Source organism: Sus scrofa, chromosome 15 (assembly GCF_054392235.1).
Source record: "Sus scrofa isolate SSC_HxYL_T2T_F1_AM1 chromosome 15, Sscrofa_HxYL_maternal_Yorkshire_Landrace_v2.0, whole genome shotgun sequence".
Classification (NCBI taxonomy): domain Eukaryota; kingdom Metazoa; phylum Chordata; class Mammalia; order Artiodactyla; family Suidae; genus Sus; species Sus scrofa.
This window is the reverse complement of record NC_139397.1, coordinates 130027021-130051712: the sequence shown is the minus strand read 5'-3', so window position 1 is coordinate 130051712 and position 24692 is coordinate 130027021. Positions and strand designations below refer to the sequence as shown.

The window sequence follows — 24692 nt, the reverse complement described above, 5'->3', positions numbered from 1 at the left end:
AAATTACTACAGTTTATACAAAGTTTCCTTCCCCAATGTGGGACACTATAGAGGATGAAATAGAATCTTTAGTCTTAGTATGTAAACATAATCTTGACTTTTTTGGGGTGAATGAGATACACCATGATCTACAAATCAGAAAGAAACATAGGATGTCAAGAAGAGGGATGTTTTCCCCATATGGTCTAATTCTCGTGAGATCTTTGCCATTGTAAAATTTGGGAGCCATTGCTCCCTGCCCAAATCCCCCATTCTTGGGGAGGCAGGGCCATAAAAAGTCAATCGTCTGGACATTTAGCCACTAGAGGGAGAGAGCGTGCCTCTGGTGATTAGGGAGCCAATGAAAGCAACTCATGCAAAGGATAGGCTTTCAAGGGTGCTAAATTAAGCTCTAATCAGCTAGGGGCAAAGTCTAATATCAACTGGTAGTTTGGGGAAACTTGAGGATGCTTCCTTAAGACTTTACAACAAATTCTCTTCTACTAAAGAATGAAATTGTTGAAACTATCCTGATATTTATTTCATCTTAATTTTGAATATATTTCAATTCATCTTTTCTAAGGATCTCCACAATTTTGCAGATACTTAAAACACTTAGGTGTAGTATTTAGGGGGATTTACAGCAGTTTAGAGAAGTTACCCTTTATATATTGAGAATTTATGTATTATGAACACTCTGATTTTCTATTATAATTTAAAATCTCTGCTATCTATGGGGGTGATTAGAGTGATTTGTGGAGTTCTGTTTGGTTTTTCCCAAATATGACTTTAGGAAAATTACTTTTAATTAGATAACTGACAGGTGTTTTTTTTTTTTTTAAACCTGCTTTACTAATATATAACACACAGGTGTTCTTAAAATCGTCATGAAGTAGTTGTTAGCCTGAGCTCAAATGATTTGCTCTCCAATAAAAATTGGTTAATTTTGTTTGTGGCATAGCACCGACTATCACTTGTCATAATTTAAAAAATGAGCCCACTGGTACAATTGCTGTTTAATAAATCTAGAGGAAGTAAACTTTTAAAAAGTAATTCATTAAACAACTTAAATACAGTGTCATACATATGGTGTCCATTATTTAGTGTGTATCAATGTGAATAAATTCGTTCCCAATCCCAAAATCTAAAGAAAAGGTGTTATCCAAAATTTCCCAGACATACAGAATGGCGCTTAAGATATAGTTGATGATTGTATTTTCCATGTATCATTTTTCTTTCCTCAGCAGAAAAAAAAAACTTCAGTAACTATTTCTGGGATTCTTGAAAGGAGTAGGACTACAGTGCCTGTTCCTACTCTTTCAGCATTGATTTTTTTCACAATCTGTGATATGGTTTCTCAGAAATGCTGTTTGGCAGTCCTGATAATTTCATATGTTTTCAAACGTAAGCCACCCAGACTACACAGTTCAGTATTTTGAGCTCCTTTCATTTTCCTTTTCTCTTTAATTATAGAAGTCTCTATTCCCTCTTTTTGCAAATGTGGTCGAGAAAGATGCTAAATGCGACTAGTTGTAGAAAGAACATGTATTTTTTTTTTTTTTCTCATTGACGATCCGTATAAGTTCTTCCCAAATACAAAAGCTGTTCTATAGCCAATTGATGCTATTGATGGGCAATAGTTTACTCCTAACAACTTTTTGGACCCTCACCCGTTCCTCTGACTTTGGTGGACGTGGCACATGCCCGGTGGACAAAAAAAAAAAAACAAGTAAACACTCTAATTTTAAACTTGCACTGTAAAGCACTTTCAAAATAGTAATAGTTGAGCTTCATCTCAGACCTGACTTTCCTTCTCAATCCATTCCCGAGGACCCCTCTCTCCTCGGTCTATCCGGCGCCCTTTTCTGAAATTGCACGGCACAGTTAATTGCGAAGCCGAGTGGGTGGGTCCACGCGCACACCCAGACTCCGGCCAGGACGCCGATCCCGGAGCTCCGCGTCGCGCGCCTGGATAGCAGCCTCGCTCCTTTCGCCTGGCCTCACCACAAATCCCAGTTTGAAAGAAAACTTCACGAGGCCGAAATGAACCTCCCCTCGCCGTTACAATTCTTCCTTTCGAGCCGGCAGAAAACGTGAGATTTACCAGGACTCGGGGGTGTGTGGATTGGGGCTGCCGGGGTACTCTCGGAAGCGGGTTACCTGGTGCCCCCTCTGGGGGCGGGGTCCACCGTCCGGGGGCGCCGGGCCAGGGGGTACGCGGCCCGGCGCGCGGGTGGGCGCGAGGAGAGTGCGCGCGTCGCGGAGCCGCAGGGGCAGCACTTGTCCTGTAATCGATTGCCGAGCGCGCCGAGCGGCCCTGCGCGCATACACGCGCACTCGCGCCCTCCCCAGCCCCCCCCGCGCGCGCGCACACACACACACACATACACACACATAAACACACACATACACACACGAACACACGCACAGGCGCCCAGGCCCCGCACACGCACGCGCGCGCGCACGCCCGTCCTCTTGCCCGCCAGTCCCCGCGCCCCGGGCCCGCCGCCGCCGCCGCCGCGGTGGCCGCCGCCGCCGCCAGCCAGCCCTCCGCCCGCGGGCGTCTGCGCGAGCCCGGCCGGCGGGGGAGATGTGCTCTGGCTCAGGCGGATCGGTTTCTCGGGGTTTGACCAGCTGTCCCGGGCTAACCCTGCTCCTCGCTGAAGATGGAGGAAGTAAAAACAGGATTACCCTTAGCTACAGATCCACTGCCTTAGTTTCCACCACCAACTGCAGTGCACAAACACACGTTAGGCACAGGAAAGAAAGAAAAAGAGAGGACACACTAACAGTAAACACAAACAAAAGGGTGATGGGATTATTTTACTGCATGCACTGCTGAGGTAAATCTCCGCTTGGCTTTTGCGTGGCGAAGAACAGCTCTTGTTTTATTTGTCTCTGATTCATAGATTATATATAAATATGTGTATCTGATTTGCAAAGGGGGGGAGTGTTTTCAAAGTTAAGTGTAATTATATAGCATCTCGTTTTGCACTGTGATGTGATCAAATGACTTGTTGCTGTTAACCAGTAATAATAATAATACTATAGACATTTTTTCTCTGGGAGGGATGGATTGTGGTTATGATTAGGGTAACGATTTCTGTAAAGGACGCTCAGAGAATCGGGTTGCAGATGATGTCTTCTGCCTTAATTTGTCGTCCCCTCCTTGTAATCTGTTTCTGGGATGTGAATCGATCAATCAGTTCTCATCTCTATAGCTGTCATGGATTTGGACTTGTTTTGCTTTGTTTTAACTTGAATTCCAAGAAAGATTGGGCAGCTTGGAATAAATTGCAGCTGTCCAGATAGAAGGTAATATCCAGATTCTGTTGGAATTGTGAATACAACAACAACCTGATATGACACGTAAAAAGGCAGCAATTAAATCACTTTGACAGGTTCTGGTATGGGCGAAAGAGATGGAATTAAGATTTAGTTTTTATTTTTTTTTATCTTTTATTTATTTATTTATTTTCTTGCCAAGGGTGAAAAACAGTCCTGTGAAGTTGGCCTAGGTTCTTTGCTGGGTTCTCCCTGACTGTCCCTCCCCTCTCACCCCCCCCCCCCCTTTTCTTTCAGTTTTCTTGTCTTAGCTTTTGGTCGATTCTTAAGGAACCGGTGGATCAAGTTTTTTCTCTTCTTGTTAATCGCATTGCTGTAGCACTGACTGACCTCTCTCTCTTTTTTTCCTCTTTCCTGAAAGTACGTGGTGCCATTCCTGAGTGACTTTTCCTACTAGACCATCCCAAAGGGACGAGGGGGAGGGGTAGGAGGAGGAGGAGGAGAAGGGGGGTGTTCCTTCTCTCTCATTTCTTGGTTTTGTTTATCAGCCGATCTGTTTGCTGGATTTGGGCTCGGAATGACCCACCTGTAAAGTGCTTTTCCTTCCTCCTCGCCTTGAACTCTGCAGGGGGCTTGGCTTGGAGGGGGCAAGGGAGGGAAGGAGAGAAGGGGGAAACACAAAAAACTTCTTTCTTTCTCTCTCCGTTTATCTTCAGCCCGACATTGTCACCTCCTCTTTGAGGGGTTAGAAGAAGCTGAGATCTCCCGACAGAGCTGGAAATGGTGATGAATCTTTTTTAATCAAAGGACAATTTCTTTTGTATGTACATTTCGTTTCTCTTTCTCCTTTTCTTTCTTCTCTGAGGGTTAATAACCATTTCATTGATGGGGTAGACTTCTTTCGCTTCTCCCTGACGTTTCTTTCTTAATATGTGTGTGTTAAATATGTACATTTTTAAAGAGATAAACTCATTGGTAAAATATCCGAAGAAACTGCTCCCCTTTTAAACTTTATGGATGCCTTTCTTTAAATCCTTATGTAATCATAATTTTAAAGAATTTGATAACAGTATAGCAGGTTGAAATTTAAGTGCTATGTAGTGACTGAGTTGGGAATTTGATCTGATTATTCCATAAAGAAAGAAAGAAAAGTTTTTTTGGGGGTAGGGAGGGTGGTGGTGAAGAAAGGGGAGGGGAGGGAGAAGGGAAGTGGTTTTGGAGACAAGAAGTGAAGCTGCCTGTTTTCCAGTAAGTAATGGAGAAATTCCAGGAGCCAGGGCTAAATATACTTGGCGATCAATACAGAAATGGCTCATTGTGAATAATTTAGCTGCTGGTGCAGTGAGAGTTTTGAAAGTAAAGGCAAAAAGGACCAGGGCCAAAGGGAAAAAAATAAGTAAAAATCTTCTCAGGACATGTCAATTCTTTAAACTTTTTTCTTCAAAGAATACAGTTAGCTTATCGATCTTTTCCTTAGGTGAAATCAAAGCTAGGGGGTGTCATCTCATACAATTTACTTGTGTTTCTGAGAATTAAGTTCTTGTTTTGTGTCACTGGTGCATGAAGATAATTCCCCAAACTTTAAAAAAGTGACTCCTTTTCCCACAGCAAAAAGTGTATGAATTTTTCAAAATCTGAATGCGTTTAAGTAGGCTCGGTATTAGTACCCAACCATGGTCTGGCAGGAAATTAAGGTTACTTTGAACAGGTGCTTACACAGAACTTGGGGTTGGCTAAAATGTCAATACACGTCTGGGAGTTGGGTAACTGCTACAGAAACCTTTAAGACATACTTGGGCACTAAGTTTTTTGTTTTGTTTTGTTTTATGTTTGTTTGTCCTCCCCCCCTCCCTATTAGAACATGATGAACCAACTTGCAACAATTGTGAATAGAGCTATCTGTATACTCGGGAAGTCCTCAAACTGCAGCTTGATTGTAGGAAGTAGTGAATGGTAAAATACTTCAATCCCAGTGAAAGCTGGCACATTTGAGGTGTACCCCCTTACTATTTTTTTTTTCTTTCAACCAGGTAAATTCTGATTAAAAGAGTCATTCCTTTCTTGCTAAAGCCTATCTCACGGCACACTTATCTTTCCTGTCCTATCTCCAGCAGGAATCAGATCATTTGCAGAAAGAGTTCAGTGACTTGCAAATGAGCACATACAGTACACTGTAGTATGTTTCTTGGGCACAGGTTGCAGCAGCAGCAACATGGGCTAACTGCTTGGCGCTTCAAATAAGTTAAGCATTTAATGGCAGATCCTGAAAGGAATCATTGTGTTAAGGGTATAATCTTTTGTATTGCAGCATTGCACTTTGACTATGGAAACAGAGGCTATTGATGGCTATTTAACGTGTAAGTATTCATTTTTATTTATCTGTTATTGGTAATAAAATTATGTTTCTCACCTGTATTTTAATTTTTCAATTAGTTTTTATCAAGAATTGTATACTCTTATCTTCTGTTAACAGTTTCATCTTGTTTGAGAAAAATACCACAAACTTGTTTGAGTTTGAGAAAATAGCACAGAAGTGAAAATAAGAAGGAAATATAGATATATACTTGCTATATTAAGGATATTATTTAAATCAGTAGTAGCTTAGCAGATCAACATTTTCCTAACTGATTATTTTTCATTTACTTTAAGTTTAGAATAGGTCAAGTTACGTATATGTTTACTAATATGGTGTGTACTAAATATTTACTACTCTGTAACCTAATTCTTCATACATATAATGTGAAAGAGAATTAGCTTACTTAAAGTGACTTTTTTAAGCAAACTCTCAAATGTCCAACTTTCTGATAACCAGCGTTTTGGAAATACTCATTAAGGAGACTGTATACTTAGTGATCAAATAGATGTTAAAAAAATTTTTTTTTCAGCTAAAGATGCTTTAGAAATCAACTTCTCCAGTCACTCTTATTTTACAGTTAAGATGAATGTGATAATAAAAATTTCTAAGTTTTTTATTGTGGGCTGGTTGTGGGTTTTCATCACTTCATTCCTTTATGATATATTTCTAAATAACATTTCCTTGTAGTTTTTTTTAAGAGAAAAGTGTATTTCATTAAAATTTCAGGGCTTTGCATGCCTCTGCATATATGATTACAAAGTTGGTATTTAGATTTTAGATGATGATGAACAGAGACCAAAAGATTTTATTTTGTGAAAGCAGGTGACAATGAGCTTTCACCTGAAAGGGAGCACTCCAATATGGCAATTGACCTCACCTCAAGCACACCCAATGGACAGCATGCCTCCCCAAGTCACATGACAAGCAGTAAGTCTTCATTTTATGATTTTTTTTTTTTTCCTATTTCTCTAGTGATAGACTTGAATTTGTGAGGTCTGTAGGGTCCTCTCACATTGTGGTATAGCTCCTGCTATAGATTTTGCTAAAGAAAGAACAACACAGATTTATTCCTGTTCATTCTGGTATCGTAAAACATGAGCCTGCTTACTAGTCTGAACTATCCCAAGGTGGCATTTGGGAGCTGGTGCTTACCTGTACCAGGTAAGAAATGTTAGGCTTTTCTGGTTATTGTTTTGTCTTGCCAGGTTTATGACTAGGTTTGTTTTTGTTGTTGGATAAAAAATACATGGAAACATGTTACTTCGAAAGGACTCCTCACAGTAAAATTGAAATAATTTTGTGTTGCCTTGGCACAAAGCTAATCCATCAGTGGTAGGATGGTAGTGTTAGTTGCTTCTTTCAAAAATGTGAAAGTTTCTCCTCCAAAGCATTGGAAGTGAAGTGTAATTGAAAATTTGTGGAACTCATTTCCATCTATTTCTCTGGCAAAGTGAAAGCATTTTGTTTTAGACTGTCCAGAGAAGAATTGAGAAAATTGGGAAGGATGTTTTGAACTTGTAGGTTTAGATGGTTTTGACTACCGTTTTTGATAAAGGGTCATTCATTGATAGAATAAACATTGTTTTTGTGTAGTAAAAAGGCAGCTTACATACCGTCAGTGACAGAAGACAAAATACCTTATTGAGAATATGGTTTGTTTTCTCTTAATTATAATGTTTTTATAGGTTACCAAGTTCAGTGACTTATTACTCCTATTTAAACATAATTTGAAATCTTGTGTTTCCCTTATACTTTTGATATATGTTATATTCTTATATAGAAAGGACATCTGACATATGTAAATATAATTTAATTTAGAAGTATTCTATTTGGGTGATATGTGAAGGAAAGGTATTTTCTTTTAACAAAAACTTAATAGCTGAAAACTGAATCATCTAGTGAATTATGAACGTATTCTTAATATGTTAATTCTGATTATCCTGAGAGAACACATTTTTCTTTCCACTTCCCTCTTACAGTTTTCAAAACTTGATGTTGCTGTATAGCTTTATAAGTAGTTAAGACTTCTGAATTATAAGCAGGAGTATATAGAGTACTATTGAATACATTTTGCCATTCATTCACTTTGATTCTAGCTATTAACTTGAAGTTTTGATTGAAGTATGTGAATTTACTTTACCAATTTAAAAGTTTTCTTTATTTTTATTAATGGGAACCACTTCCTAAGAAGCACTTCATTCTAGAAGCAGTCATTGAAATTCCTTTATCATGTAGGAAAAAAAATTAATAGTGAGGGAATGTATGTTAAATTATAGTGCTAATCTCTTGTAATGGATCTTGTAGCATTAATTTTTTTTTTTTTTGCTACTTGGGTATTGATTTGATAAAAGTTATAGTACTATTGCAATGTAGGGAGTACAGTTTTTACATTTTAGCATTTAATGTTACTAAGTCCTTGGTAGGATAGATTTTTCTCAGATAATTTTTATTTAATTTCCTAGAGAGTAATGATAGATTGGTATGCAGTTTCTGTTAGTTTAATATTTAGCTATTGTCTTTAGACACATTGAATATAAGAGGTAGGGAATAATGATTAATTAGACTTTGTCATCCCCTAGCCACCACTAGAATATTAGCAGAAAAATACTTGTTAATTGGTTAATTAGCTCCTTTATTTGTGAATTTGATTTTGGTTTTGGGAAAGTAGTCCTTTCCAAAAAGGCAGTTCACTCGTTTATTTTAAATAAACATTATAGAGTGTAGACATGATCAGCTTGAACAAATAAGAACTGTGCTTTTGACATTTGAGTTTTTCTCACCCAACAGCAGTAAAATTATGTTTAGTAAAGAGGTTTTGTTTTTGTTTTTGTTTTAACTTACTAGCCTGTGGCAATTCCATTTTAGTATAGTTTTTGGCTAAGCTGCATGTGTTTTCATGTTCTTTCCCCAAGAGTTGCAGGTTAAATATTTTGGCTCTCACTTCAGAGCTGTCTGTTGCATCCTTTATGTAGCCTCTATTTACAGTATCTAGGTTACCCACTTAGGTGTTAGATGGAGAAGATACCCATTTTTCCTCTCTGTTAGATCTAGGAGAATATCAGCATTTTAGATTGCCAAAGCAAATAGTGCTAGAGAGGGACTCTTGTCTGTTAATTAGAGTAAGAGACCTATAGTCCATCAGTCAGATATTTTTCTGTGACTTGGAATAATTTTGTGAGCGTGTACAACTTGTCGGATCACTTGTTTCTGAGATCACTAGTTTTTCTAAATTCCTTTATATGCATTGTTGACTTTATTAAATGAAAAGAACCTATTTATTTTACGCATTTTTTATACCTTCAAATAGTCTTTCTGAGGAGCTGTGACTTCCTGAAAACAGAATTTCAATTTTGATTGAAAGTATTAGAGCTGAAAGTAAATGTGAAAAACCTTTATGATAGAATAAGATAGGCTCCACAGCAGCAAGGAGAAGACGGGAGTATATGGGTAAGAGGTAAAAAGTTATTTTAAAAGAGTTTAGAAAAAAAATAAATAAAACTTGATTTTTATAAGATGACTAACGTTCTAGCAGTAAAATAGCCGTACCATGTGATAGCCCACTTATTTTGGCTTTCAGAAAGTGGTCAGTTTTACTGTAAGGTCCTAATCATTTGTTTAGGTTATTTGATGACTATTCCAAGATGAAGGGTATCTGTACAACTTGCTGCCAGCTATTGTATAAAAAATAATGACAGCAGCTATCATTATTTGACAGTGCTGGAAGAGAGCATCGGTGACTTGGGAGAGAACTAAAAATGTTGCAGTGCCTGACATTGTTTGCTTTTAAAATTCAGCATGTAGGATAATCTTAAACAGAAGTAAGAGATATTAGTGATCTTAACATTTTTTAATGACTACTTTCTGTGTTTCTGAGTGAATTTTCTTAGAGAAATTTAGACTTCTTCTAGACTAAAGATCTCTTTGATAGGAAGATGGGCATCATTGCTGGAGATCATTAAGTGTACACATTGAGTCTGCTGACAATCTTCCGTGTCAGGGATGACAGTATATGCCTTGATGGCTACTGGAAATACACAGTGTTAAGTGATTTTAAAAATAGAATCTGGAAGTTAAGAATCTGAGACAGACAACTCAGATAGAACAATATAAAAATAATGCATATTGAATTTCAGCCCATCAGAGGAGACTTATTTTGTGATTCCTTCTGTTTCTGGGTTAGCCTATTTCCAATTCTTATGTAGTAGCTGTTGTATCAGTTTCAGACTGTTCTATACTTGCTGTTGACTACTGTGAAAAGTTTTTAACATTCCAAAATGGTAATTAATCTTATTTTTCTTATCATCATCAATTTTTTAATGGCAATAAGTAAATTTTCTTGGAAGGTAGCGAATGGTGTGAAAATACATTGTGACACAAATTTGTTTCTATTACTTTAAAACCTTTACATAGATCAGCTTTGCAGTCAGTACCATTTATCAGTCAGTTTGATAGCTAGGTGGCATGTATGGAATTGGAAGAAGTAGTAATTCTAGTTTTACAAGACTCTGACCAATAATCAGGTCAGGAAATCTAGTTTAGTCTTTTCACAGCACTTTACATTCATTTTTTTTTTCTTTTTTCTTAGCTGGTTTCCATATTTAGAACCTCTTGAAGCATCAGTATATTATGATTTCTATTTTTCTTGTGTGGCAGTGGAGGCGTGAAGAAATCCATTGGCTTCTTAGGTCCCTTAGCAGAAGAATGACCTCGTCAGGATTGGGACATAAAACTGATATTACCTTGTGGGTTAGTTAGATCACTTAACTGCTCTCTCTCTAAAATGTCATTATCTCAGGGTCCCCCCCCCCCCATGTCCAACTCTGATCCATGTTTTAGTGATAAAAACAGTATTCACAGAAGTAGAATAGGGTTTTATTATGCGGGTAGAGTGATAACAGATAATCTTATTAAACAGATGCTCTGATGCACTTTTAAAAATATAGCTTATGATGTGGGACTCACCAGTTTTCTGAGTTGTCTTCTGGAGCTTAGTTTGGCAGTCATCCTTGGTTGGATTTCCATAGGACACACCCTAATATAACACCAGATGGGCTTGATGTAAAAACTCAACTGTTTTAAACTGTAGCACTTAGGTTTGTATATGTACCCAACATGCCTTACATTTAATTATTTACTTGTTAGGAAAATTTTTTTTTTTTAAGTTTGACTTGATTTCTTTACACCTCTCAGAGGTAAGTGTCATGGCCATGTACTGAAAGAAAAAGAAAAGGGAACTAAAGGAAGTGTGTATGAGCAGGGAATTAACAGCAAAATTGCCTTTTTTTTCTTTGCTCCTCATTCTTCTCCCCCTCATCCCTCTTTTTAGGCTGTTTTGAAGTAGGAATAAATGTCTGTTTTGGAGAAACAAAACAACTTACTATAGAGGTATTATTTTTATTGCCTCTATATTTGTCCAAATTTGTCTTCCCCACTGAAATACATTAAAATAATAATAATAATAATGTGATTGGGTAGGTTCTTTTGGAAGTCTTTCTTCAAGCCGTAATGAATTGAGATCTCTGGGTCCTATACTCTTCTCTGACTTTGATATTTTGATCTTATAATGTTCTAAGAGATCAACAGCAGGATCACAGTCCTAAAATGAGGTAGGTTATGTTGTTTTTCTTTGCTTTTTTCCTTTAAATCTGTTTATATAAAATATATTTATTAATCTGGTAGTATTTTCCTTTTTGTGAATTAATCAAGACTCAGGCTATCTCTGCTTTGAAATAGGTAAAGAGTATTTAGGCACGATTTCACTTATTATAAATGTTTAATCACCACCGGAGTGAGAGAAAGAAGGGGGCATATTTCATTGAGTGTAACTATACCAAGTGGATCCATATCATTTCGCTTAGTCTCCACAGTAGCTCTGTGAAGTTACTCTGTTTTATAATACAGAGAACTGAGGCTCAGAAGCAATAGATTTCAGGTGGTTAAAAATACGGGTTTTGTAGTTATACAAGTTTTTGTTAGAATTCTTGCTTTGCCACTCGTTTGCTGTGTGACCTTAGTCATGTTACTTCCTATCTCTGAGCTCCAGCTTTCTTATCTGTAGAATGGGGATAAGCAATACCTACCTCTGTGGACTGTCGTGAAGTTTAGATGAGGCAATATGTGTAGAATACCTGCTAAGATCTAATAAATCATTGCTGCTGTCACTCAGAGCCGTCAAGTTACTTTTGTACCAATTCATGACTCATAAGAAAGTTTTTTTTCCGAATCCGTATTTGTTTGAAATTCAGGTCTTTTGCTTTTTCGATTCTACTGCATAGGTCCATGGAGTGGAGATAGGCATTTCTAATAATAGAGAGTAAAAGTTGAGGGAAAACCCCTCTGTGATTTATAATATCTACGATGATTTTGGTGAGAAAGAAGTAGAGTTTGTCTACATGCTACAAATGTTTTTATTGGGTTTCAGTGTTCCTGAACATAGTTTTATGTTTTTGGTTATATGTAAAGAAAATCATCACTTGTTATTGGTGCTCCAGAGACACCAGTCATTAAGAATGGAAAAGGAAAATTTTCTCTTAATTGAATAAACTGTCCATATCTACAATTTTTTCTTTGAAAATCTGTATCTAAAACTTTACCTTATTTGTTGCTTCTAATAGTACCATATGTTTTTCATTTGATGATACCTAATCAAGTTGCAGATGATTGTTGCTAATTGTGCATTTTAGGGGTAATGGTTTAGGTGTTTTAAATTTTAAGTAAGTTTAAAATATAATTATCACTTATGTTGCTATATTGTTCTAACTGATTAATAAAACAGATATATTTATAGGCTATCTTTTATGCGTCAGGCACTGTAAGGAGAATCCAGAGGTGAATAGTACACTGTCTTTGTCCTCCTGGAGCTCACACTCTGCTTTGAAAGAGGGCAAAATAGGGCATCATACTAAGATAAGCTCTGTGTTCTTATTGTTATGGGGTGTGAGGGGTGGTACTGGTTTGGGAAGACTTCCTGGAGAGAGAGGCTGCTTAAGCTGAGACTTACTAAATGAATAAGATTTAGGAGAGAAGAGGAAGGCTTGTTCACTGAAGGATTCCACAGTGAAAGCTGAGAAATAACATGATATGTTCTGGGAAATACAAGCAGATTGGTATTTCTGGAGTGTAAAGTTGAGGCCTCGGAATTTGAGGGCAGAGATGACTCTGGAAAATTAACCAGGGCAAGATAATGGAATATTTTGTATGAGAGGAAACTTGGATTTTGTTTTCAAGGGAGCACAAGGTTTTAGCAAAGTAGATGACTTCAGTCTTTTTGTTGATATGGATTGTACCAGCTGCAAGATGGGGAAAAAGATTATGCACAGGGACCAGTGTAGGGGCAGGGGCTTCTTTAACAGGCTATTGTTGTAATAGAGGGGAGAAGTCATGAGAACTAGTGGTAGTGGAGATAATAAGGAAGAGAAGACTTTGGGACGTACTTACTACCTTAAAGCGGACAGGCCTTGGATAGGAGGGTTAAGGAGAGGAGAAAGTTCCTGGTGATGATCTCTAGATTATGGGATAGATGGCAGTAGGTTCCATTAGAGACGTTAGGAAATACTGGAGCAGGTTTTTAGGAAGAGATTTAGTTTAGTTTAATTCTGTGTACAGGGAGTTTGAAGCACATGTGGAATTTGGGAGAGGATAGCATTCAGGCAGAAGGAGGATAGATTAGACTGAAGTGTGAGTTTTTCTCATTAGAGAAATCTAATATGTAGCGTGTGATTTGGGTACCGTCCCTCCTGTATTACTTTAACAATACTCTAGTATTCCTTTTTGTTTGTTTGTTTGTTTTTGTTTTTGTTTTGGTCTTTTTGCCTTTTCAAGGGCTGCTCCTGCGGCGTATGGAGTTTTCCAGGCTAGGGGTCTAATCAGAGCTGTAGCCGCCGGCCTATGCCAGAGCCACAGCAACGCGGGATCCGAGCTATATCTGTGACCTACACCGCAGCTCACGGCAACACTGGATCCTTAACCCACTGAGCAAGGCCAGGGATTGACCTGCAACCTCATGGTTCCTAGTTGAATTCTTTAACCACTGCGCCATGACGGGAACTCCGACAATACTCTAGTATTTTTTAAAAAAATTCTTCCGTAAGTAATTCTCAGCAATTTGATCAGTGATCTTATTTCGCCAACTGCCCCATTAAATAAAAATTCTAGGAGTTCCCTTTCGTGGCTCAGAAGTTAATGAACTCAACTCGGATCCAGGAGGATACATGCAGGTTTGATTCTTGGTATCACTCAGTGGGTTAAAGATCTGGCATTGCCGTGAGCTGTTCTGTAGGTCATAGATGCAGCTTGGATCCTGCATTGCTGTGTTTGTGGTGTAGGCCAATAGCTGCAGCTCTGATTCGACCTCTAGCCTCGGAACTTCCATGTGCTGTGGGTGCAGCCCTAAAAAGCAAAAAAAAAAAAAAAAGAAAAAAAATCTATACTGCAGTGTATGAACACAGGTTTTAATGAACTCTTTTTGCTTAATGGAGACCTTTTACGATAGTCTTGGAAGTTGGATTAGTTGATGTAGTCGACTCACTGACTTTTAAACAAAACATGCCAGCCTTTCTCCTTAAAGTTTTGTGGTTGGGGTTCCCTGATGGCTCGGGGGATTAAGGATCTGCTGTTGTCACTGCTGTGGCTTGAGCTGCTGCTGTGGCTTGGGTTCTACTGCTTAACCGGGAACCTCCACATGCCATGGTCATGGCCAAAGAAAAAGAAAAAAATTTTGTGATCTATTTAATATCATAACTTTGATTGTTATATAGTTTAAAAAGTCTTAAGGCTAATTAATATATGCCATATTCTCCAATGCCTCTGTTGTAATGATTTGTCCTTATCCTATAACTTATTTCTCACATAGAATTTTATAGCTTAAAACTATAAAATTTGTTTAGTACTGGTGAGTTCTGCTATACTCATAGCCAAAGAATTTAATGATTTTATGCAGAGCCTTTTTGAAAACTTTAAGATGAATATATGTGATATATATTGTTTGAAAATTATTTGGTGCATACTTAATTTTTTTAAATGTTTATAATATTGTACCTCTTGGGGTAAAATAATCTAGAAAGAAAAATGTGGTATAGAAAACATCTTAATTAGCATATCTATTTCCTCAAAATATATATTATAGAACTCCATCTTGAAAATGTAAGCTCTGATTACCATGAAATTTCAAATGAATGTTAATGACGAATAACTGAGATTTCCTGTTATGTGGAGATTCAGAACTTGTGATAGAGATATTTTTTGTCTTTTATTCATTGATCCAGCAAACATTTATCATGCACTTTATTATGCACTACTGATACCAGGGCATAAAAAATATGTTAGGAATTTTTTTTGAGAGGATGTTATCTTTCAAGGTCCAAATGAATTCTTATTTTATTTGAGATATTAATAATCCCATTGCATTTATACTCAAATAAGTGTGATGTGCTCACCATGATTTATATCCATTGTAGATAAAAGACCTGCTTCTCATCTTTTACCTCTAGGAGTTCTTCAAAAGTGTATAAATTTGAAGATGCACAATGAAACAAAGATGAAAATACAGCCAGCTTCTAAAATAGCTTCCCACAGAATAACAGGATCCCCCAAGAAACTTTTTATAATGTAGGATTTAGTTCTCAGCCTTGTAAGTTCCGAAAATTGACTGGCAGCACATTAAGAGTGGTCCCATTATCTCAAGGTTGATTCACATTAAATAGGCTTGCAAAATTGATATTTAAAATTGGAATGACAGTTTATGCCTATACTTTGATTAAAAATAAAACAAATAGGAGTTTCCATTGTGGCTCAGTAATGAAGCCAACTAGTATCCATGAGGACTCGGATTCAATCTCTGGCCTCCCTCAGTGGGTTAAGGATCTGGCATTGCCGAGCTGTGGCGTGGGTCACAGGTGAGGCTCAGATCTAGCATTGCTATGGCTGTGGTGTAGGCCAGCAGCTACAGCTCCGGTTCGACCCCTAGACTGGGAACTTCTGTATGCTTCAGGCACGGACCTAAAAAGACAAAAGTAAAACAAACAAACAAATAAAAAAACAAACTGAGAAACCAAACCAAACAAACAAACAAAACCCTAACCCACTAACATACAATCTGCATCACTCCAGTTGGCTTTACCAGATTTTTTTCTTGTGAACTGACTATATGGGTAAAACAGCAAAGGTCATTTCATTAGCAAGGAATGTGAACAAAGGGAGATAGTGATATCCTTCAAATGTTTAGTGGCATCAGATCAAGAGATCCTGATATATTCATCATCACAATAGAGATAGCATTGCCATTTGGAGCACTGTAGATGAAGTCTTTTGTCTAATTCCTTCCTTTCTGAATGGACATGGATTTAGATTCCCTAGATATAGGCTCAGCCAAAATATAGGCTCAGAGTCTTTTGTCTTGGCTTCCTTGGCTAAATCCCCCAGATTCAGTTTTTAACTTACATTCATGCATTTAATCAGGTTATAACCAATTTAAGTCTAGAACTCATTTGTTTACTTTAAGGTATTTTTACGTTTCTGCTTAGATTTGTTAAAAGTTGATTTTATACCTTGACTCTATGAAAGCAATCTCATAAATGCCTTTGAAGGGTACTCTAACTACTGTTACCTCAAATTCAAATTTCCACTCACAGAAATGTGGGTGGGTGATGTGGTCAGCAGTTTAGGAGGTCTTAATATCTATTTTAGATGAAGACAGAAAATAGCACTGCCACCTGAGAAAGACACCCTACGTCAGCCAGGGGTCAAGAAGTGCTCCTAGTTTATAGGTCAGGAGGAACAAACATCACACTAGTTTTGTGAAATCATTGAAGTAGTCTGACAGCAGAAAATGAGATTTTATAGAAAATTATGGTATTTTAGGTTAGTTAATAGGGAAGGCTAACTTAATTACTGAGTGTGACTCTGAGATTATTTTTTTCAAAGCACACAGCTTTATTTTGGAGCCCCACGTTGATTATAAAGAAGGTAGAGATTTTCCAGATGTGAATCTTTGGAGAAATGGCGATGCCTTATCTACTTCTTTTCCAGTTTTCAGTATCCTACTGGGTCATTGTAGGAGCCCAGTAATTTGTTCAGTTAAGGAACTACTTGGATTAGCATATTGCATATGTCTTTAAATAATGTATTTCTGATCTATTTGAGAAAACTTGGAAAGTTGATTTCTTCGAAGTGGAAATAATTCTGAAAGATCATCTTACTTGTGATTTTCGTTGTTAGGGTCTGTATTTATTTTAACCATGTGTCATTCTCAAAAGGACTTTGTAGTCTTCAGATCAGTCCCAAACAGATGATCTTCAATATTTTAAACAGCTCTTAAGTTTTCTGCTTCTACACTGTCATGTTCAGTGGAATCTGAGTGAGTGTGAATGTTTCTGTGAATATTTTATAGTCATCATCATCTTCATTACTAATATCTTAATATGGAACACTTAGAGTTTATAGATTTCACTCTATATACTTATAATTTTAAAATCAATTCTCTATCACTTATTTAAAACTGCATATACAAAATGGAATGGTTCAATTAACTTTTCTTATGCTCTCCAGATATTTTGAGGAGCATATAATTAATCAGTGTAAAGTCACATTCTAATAAATTAACATTCTAGGTGTCTACACCTTTGACATTTTTGTCATTGCTCTCTTATTATCATGGAAGCTGTAGCTCTCCTTATACCTGACAGTGTCAACTCTACCTACCACTTATTAAGACATCAGTATGCAGGGCTTGGCCATATTTTGAAGTACTGGGGAACTACATTGCTTTGTCTCTGTTGAATTAACTTTAAGAATTTCTGGCTGAGTTCTAAAGAGGAGTTGTTTCTTCTGCAACTATATAAAACATTTCCTGTTATGGTCATTTTCATGAAGAGCCTTGTTTTGTTTCTGCTGTTCAAAGCAAACATTTTAGTTATACTTACACTTGGAAATACATTTCTTTTATAAGACACGTCTTTTAAGTCTTTTAATCAGCCTTATGTCAGTATCTTTATTATTCAGATGGTCTGAGGTAGATGGCTTATTTTCAATACATCTGTTAGCTTTTTGATGGAACAGTAGTGTTTGTATACATTTTAGGGCTGAGGATTTATGTTTAATTCCTTTACTTTGGTCTTTTTTAGGGCGCACCCATGGTATATGGAGGTTCCCAGGCTAGGGGTCGAATCAGAGTTCTAGCTGCCAACCTACACCACAGCCGGATCCGAGCTGTGTCTGGAGCTTACCCCACAGCTCAAGGCAATGCTGGATCCTTAACCCACTGAGCAAAGCCAGGGATCAAACCCACGTCCTCCTGGGTACTAGTCTGGTTCGTTAACCACTGAACACTGAGCCATGCCGGGAACTCCTGTTTAATTCTTGATTGCAATAGGTTTACTTATTTTTATAAGAAATGATGACTTACATCATCCATATATCAGAGCTTGGAAATTGGGCTGTTTAAGAATTTTTAGGTATTGAAAATAGGTATGTAGTACCTAATCATCTTCAGGTACTACTTTAAAATTACAAATACTTTAAAAACATTGATTGTCATGCAGTATTTTGAAATATAAAATGAATTATACTGCTGAATGTTCACAAAATATTTGAAAGTGGTAATAGATTTTATTTGAACATAACTGAGAGCTAGAAAAAGAAATATGAGATATTTTTTGTGAGTCTGCTGTTTTTAAACTCTCAAAATATGAATTACATACTGCCATTTGTCTGAACTATGACAAATGCATGTCCTAATGACAGTCTTTGGATTCAGTTTTTTTGGAAACAGAAACAAACGAAAAAGAAATACCCACCTCTTTCCCAAGAAAACAATTTAAAATACATTATTTTGGAGGAGTTTCTGTTGTGGCTCAGTGGTTAACAAACCTGGGTAGTATCCACGAGGACACAGATTTGATCCCTGGTGTTACTCAGTGGGTTAAGGATCCGGCATTGCCATGAGCTGTGGTGTAGGTTGCACACGCGGCTCGGATCCAGCATTGCTGTGGCTGTAGTGTAGGCCAGCAGCTACAGCTCTGATTCGACCCCTAGCCCGGGAACCTCCATGTACCACGTGTGTGGCCCCAAATGGAGAAAAAGACAAAAAAATAAAAAAAATAAAAAAATAAAATGTTAATTTTACATAAATTGTTCTTACAGTAAAGCTATTTACATTAAAGTTTTTTGATGAATTTGAGTAGTTTTAGTTGGTCCCACAGTTTGAGTATAGTAATTGACAACAAATTTGAAGATCTATTTTTTTTAAGCAGATCAGAGAACTGTAGTTAATGAAAAAGTTGTATCATACCACATACAATTCTATGTGCAAGAGAGTGCCATTTATGTTGTGTGTGTGTGTGTGTGTGTGTGTGTGTGTGTGTGTAAAAGCAAAGAATAAGGAAGGAAAGAGGCAGGAAAGACCAGATTATTGGTAGAGTTTACTTTGGACTATGTGAAGGTGAATAGAGTGTTTTATTATTTGTTCTGAATGGTTCTAAAGCATTTGGATCTTTTATAAAAGATATTTTACTTGTATAATTAAAAAAACCTAATTCAGTCAATCAAATTCTCAAAGAAATAAAGTATGGAGCTCTTTTGTAAGAGATGATATCTCTGATTAGAAAGGTCTAACCATGAAATTTCAGTGATATTATTTATATACTTAGGATAATGGATTGCTGCTATTGCTATAGAAGAGGTATTCTCATGTACAAATACTAAAGAAAAGGTATTCTCATGTACAAATACTGTCTGCAGACTTACGGAGTATTATTTTAGATTTGGTCTGAATATAAGTTATTTTCGTCATGGTTTTAATACAGTGGAATTTCCACGTAAAGTTACATACTCTGAAATTTTTCTGGAGTGGTATTCATTCATAGCATGAGATGCTGTAAAGGAAATAATGTGCTGTAAAAGTGTACTTCTAAGCAATGGTAAGGAGACATGTAGCATCACGATGCCAGAAGAAATCTAAGTAGAATAAGTTAGAACTTATCTTAGGTTTTCTTTTCTGTTTTGTGTGTGATAATCAAGTTGGCTTTTTAATAAGGGCTTTTGTCTCTTTTCTCATGTTCATCAATTTAAAATTCCATTGAATGTTGCTCATTGAAAGGAGAGAGCAGAGGTGTGAAGTATAGAAAACAGAGAAGAGAGCTAGCTAGCTCAAGAAGAATACAAGTGACGAATCCGGAAGTGAGGGATAAGGCACAGAGGTGACTCCTGTTAGTAGATCTACTAGAGAGAGGAATAGGGCAGATTTAAAATCAGATCTTTCCCTCCCTTTTTTCTTCTTTCAGAAAGCATAAATAAAGAAAAATCTGAGCTTGTAGGAGTTTCCTTGTGGCACAGCAGGTTAAGGATCTGGCATCGTCACTGCAGTAGCTCTGATTGCTGCTGTGGTGAGGGTTTGATCCCTGGTCCAGGAACTTCTACAGGTTGTAGGTACGGCCATAAAAAAAAAAAAAAAAAAAAGAAAAAAGACAAATCTGAATTTGTAAGTTAATTAAGGAAACTGCCTCTTGCTTGAATATTGAGAAATGTGGCCATCAGAATAGAGTGGTTTCTGGTAGAAGATAAATGATAAAAATTGATTTTCACTAGAAGTATATCTGTTAGCCAGGGAGTGAAAGATGGGAGTAGACTGGCTAGAAGAACTAGAATTCTAAGGGTTTCAGCCTACAAAGATGGGAAGATTGAAGCAGTAGAGAAGTCTGTAGTACCTAGAATACACTGCTGTCAAAAACCAGTGGTGTTACTGATGGCCACCTTGGACCAATCTATTGCTTTTATCTTTTGCAAAAGTGACTGAAGTATGTGCTGTGTCCGAGAAGAATCCTAACTGATTGTGTGGCTAAATTATCACTGTGGCATTCACCTTTGGTCTTGTCCCTCAATTGCCTTTTTACTTCACTTCAGTGGGAAAGCACATCGTGGAGTCAGGGAGACCAGAGCCTGCCAGAGACAGTAAGAACTTTCTCTGCTTTCTTCCCCCCTCCTCCCTTGGGAGGCCGCAATGAAGAAGGAACTTGATATTTAGCAGATGAGATGGGGTTTTGCATCCAGTTTTCCTCCTGAAGAATCTAAAACACAAGCGCTGAGTGTTTCAAAAATTTTTCTTGATATCATACCCTGTCAGAGATTTAGAATTCCCAGGTTGGCTGTTACCTACTGGAATACTCTTCTAAAATTAACCTTGTGATAATACTGCAGTAAAAATTTATCAGACGTGAGATGAAGTTTACACATGTATGATTGTCAAAGGAAGAATTTGCTAAGCCTTAAGTAATAAAAACAAGATCAGGGTATGTGTTTAACTTGCTGAAGAAAAAACACACTTTTTAAGCCTATTAAAAGTAACATATTTTGTTTGTAAACCATTTTATGCTGTCCGGAACACTTTCACATCTAGCATGCAATATGTTCATTAAAACTTGAACTTAATGTTTATTTAAACAGTCTCAGAAGAGTCTTTTCTTCCTAGCATTACTTAAGCATTTTATTTGTTATTAAATGATAATATACACATTTTTTTTTTTTAAATTACAGAATTGAATGAATTTTCCTCTTCCCCTCCCTGTGTAGTATAAAAAAGTAGGCCCGGATATATATCAAATGTGTGACCTTTATAGAGAGATTTTATCTCTTAGAGTCTCACTTTGTAAAACAAGGATATTAATAATCTGCCTGGTCAGAGGAGTGGTGAGCATTAGAAATAATATATGTAAAGGCTGCAGAATGGTGACTGGGCATGTGGTAAGTTAACCAGAATGGTAGCTATTATGTTATCCTTAGATAAAAAGAGTATGAGAAAAAACCTGAATCAAATAACCAAGAAGAAGATCTCACCTACATGTACTTTTATAACTTATAAAAATTATGTCATGGTTTTAGTCTGCTTTTAATCCACAACATTTTTTAAAAAAGAGTAGTCCAAGGCATTGCTGATAAAACTCAAAATGTCTGCATTACTGACTGGGTATTTTTGCTCTTCACCTGTCTGAGTGCTGTCAGATCATCCTTGTTTGAAAAGAAATGTGTGTGCAGATATGAGGCAGTTATTAATTCTGTTGTATTCAAATCAATTACTAAAGAAATGAAACTAAAATTACCTAATTAAAGCGAATCACAAATAAACCTGCTCTGTTTACGAGGGATGTAATTGAAATGATAATTAAGCGGTGGGAACGCACTTCTTTTGAGGGTGGCAGTTCAGAAGATGTGTTTGGTAGTGGGATTTTGACTGTACGGTGTGTCTCCCTCCAGACCTGGACTAGAGTGGGGTTTTGTGTACTTTAGATATGCTGGTAAGTGAATTCCCTGTTATGGATCTGAAATTCTGTGAATGTCCATCCTCATGGAGCTATGTCCTCCATCACTACCTGTGTCTCTGTTACATATCTGAAATTCTTAGAACTATATATCTGACTCCAGTAATGTCCCTTTTCCCCCTCTTTTCCTGTGAGGGATCAGGAAGAAAAGTGGATATTCTTTTAAAAAGAGTTTATAGCAGAGTGCATATACACAGACTACTCATAAGTCATTTGGTTAAAAGATGCAGAAATCTTTGTAAATCCTAATGAGATCACTTAAAGATGTACATTTTGCTTTTCATGTTGAAGGTTTTTTTCCCTGGGTCTGGGTTACTGTGAGCCTAAAGACAGTATAATCAGTCCTTAAAGCCAAATGCTCCTTTTTATCCAGGAGTAGTTTCCTCTCTTAAAACTAGGAAGCCTTTATCACTTCCTATCTTGTTTTACCACTACTCCCTGGCTGGTATATATCTTATCTCCCCTGTAAGACTGGAATCTCCTGGGGGGCAGGGGAAATGACCGTAATCTCTGCAGCCCGAGGGTTGCAGTCAGAACCTGACGGACGTTAGTGGCTGATCAGACTTGGATTTCTGTCTTGGGCTGTGCTGTGTTAGTCTCCCTGTCCTCGTTTGTCAAATAGGGAACCTTAGTGCTGATCTCCTGGGCATGTTGTGGGGATGAATAACTTTAGTAAAGCTTCTATCACAGGACCTAACACATTTCAAGCAAAATTAGTTTCTTTTCCATGGAAGTTAGCTAGCACAGTGCCTTACAGGTATCCGTCTCTCAATTAAGAACGTTGCCTCTTAATTTTTAACTACATTGTGAGTTAATATAAATTGCTTATCTGACTGGATGCATTAGAGATGTAACTCAGTTATTTCTGTAAGTTATTACTCAGATTGACCCCACAGGTTTGGTCACTTCAGCACTGTGTGTCCTGAGGACACATCACCCAGCTGGTCTTTTTACCCACAAGGCAGTTTTAAAATAAATGGTCTAAAGTTAGCGCTAGCTTAGACTCTTAACTCTCTTCTCAGCACTCATTCAAGCAGAATACTATGTTGGACTAAAAGCTTCAAGTGCTTAGAAGCCTCACATGGCTTCATAAAAGTGCAATTTTTTAGGCCAGTGTAGTTCTACAATACAAAGATAGATTTTATATATCCATCTAAAAGATCTGTAGAGAATCTGGATTTTATATGTGTATATATAATATATGCATATACAAATACATTGAGTTCACCACAAGACATTTTGGTTATTTTTTTTGTTGAGAAGTATGAGTTAAAAGATATTGTTGGGAAAATGTATAGTTTTAAAGTTATTGTTAAAGCAATAATAATGTTTTGTCTAATGAAGTTTTCTAATTTCTTTGGTCGAAGATCTCTCAAATCATAACATAGCTGTTTAGTAGACATGCATGAAAATGGGAATCAGACTGCTGCTGTTTTTAGTCAAATCTTACCTGGGCAATAAATCCCAAAGATCTTTAAAAAAACCCATAAATCAAATGGCTCTTCCTTGGACTGTACACAGTTCTGTTTATGCTAGATTCTGAGAACAGACCTCAATTTTCTTAGAGCAGTTGTGATAATAATCACATTTATCCATGATATAATTATTATAACAGTACCTAGGATCAGATACCCAACCTTTATGAAAGTTTTTTTCCCCCCAAGTTTTTATCTGAATCCTTTCTTGAAATGATTGTTTAAATGTGTACAAGCAATTTTGTATTTTATTTTTATTTTTGCAGCTGCATCTTCAGCTTATAGAAGTTCCAGGGCTAGGGGTTGAATCGGAGCTACAGCTGCAGGCCTGCACCACAGCCATAGCAACGCCTAATCCAAGCTACATGTACAACCTAGACCACAGCTTGCAACAATGCTGGATCCCTAACCCACTGAGCTAGGCCAGGGATCAAACCTGCATCTTCAAGGACACTGTGTGGGGTTCTAAATCTGCTGAGCCACAATGGGAACTCGTGTCCAAGATTTTTGATGAGCATTCAGTCATTATCTAGTTTTACAAATATTTGTTTGTAATCATTCCTATAGCTACAAAAAAAATCAAGCAGTGCATTTATTTATTGTTTACATTGTAACATTTTCTTAAGAAGTAATCATTTTATTGCTTCTCTACCTTTGGTTTTTCTTTTTCTTTTCTTTTTTCTTATTTTATTGTTAAAATTGTACATTATTTGGAAGCTCATGAAATGTAGTTTGCTTGGCACAGGTTTTGTAAATTAAGCCTATAATATTTAACTGGCATATATGGGAAAGCAATATACTTAATTCTGATTGAACTGAAAATGCTTATATCATTATAGTAGCAATTTAATGATAACAGGTCATCTGCATTTTTTTGCTGAAAAGAACCTTTTGTGGTCATCATTCTCTAATTTTCTGTTTACCATCTTTTTCTTTATTGTCTTAGTGGTTAGAGCTAAATTACTGTAAAATACTTTTAGCTGCTAGCAAGGTCGTTTTTTAATCAATTAAAGTGCCTTGTTACCTACTTGGGCAGCTCTTCAGAATGTTGGGGAACCTCAGTGCTCCCCCAAATGCTGGCTGTTCAAGTGTGATGGACACTTTGGATATTGATGTATTTTCAAGTATCTGAATGGGCACAACTCTGGCTTTTTTTTTTTTTTTTTTTGCTTTAAGATGCTCTCATAGTTTGAATTTGGTATTTTGCTCCTTTGCTGCCTATGAGAGACCCTGGGCTTGGTAATTGGCATTTATTTCCAAGTTTCTATTTTTACCATGCATTTTGATTTT

General features: G+C 37.0%; 1 protein-coding gene across 33 annotated transcripts in view; it reads left to right on the top strand.

Annotated features, from left to right (window-relative positions):
- The first annotated feature begins 1886 nt into the window (after nucleotides 1–1886).
- Nucleotides 1887–24692, top strand: part of IKZF2 (IKAROS family zinc finger 2) — a 166363-nt gene continuing 143557 nt past the window's right edge. For 2 of the 33 annotated variants that reach the window (XM_084999001.1, XM_021075984.2), the window contains exons 1-4: nucleotides 1887–2072; nucleotides 3981–4047; nucleotides 5573–5621; nucleotides 6443–6547. In XM_084999001.1, coding sequence (XP_084855127.1) covers nucleotides 4045–4047; nucleotides 5573–5621; nucleotides 6443–6547 — 157 coding nt within the window. In that variant the 5' untranslated portion in view covers nucleotides 1887–2072; nucleotides 3981–4044. Of the gene's footprint in view, nucleotides 2073–2621; nucleotides 2823–3618; nucleotides 3685–3791; nucleotides 4085–5122; nucleotides 5218–5572; nucleotides 5622–6439; nucleotides 6548–6581; nucleotides 6782–24692 lie in introns of those variants that run through there. The other 31 variants (XM_021076005.2, XM_084998991.1, XM_084998996.1 and 28 more) reach the window with 20 other exon arrangements.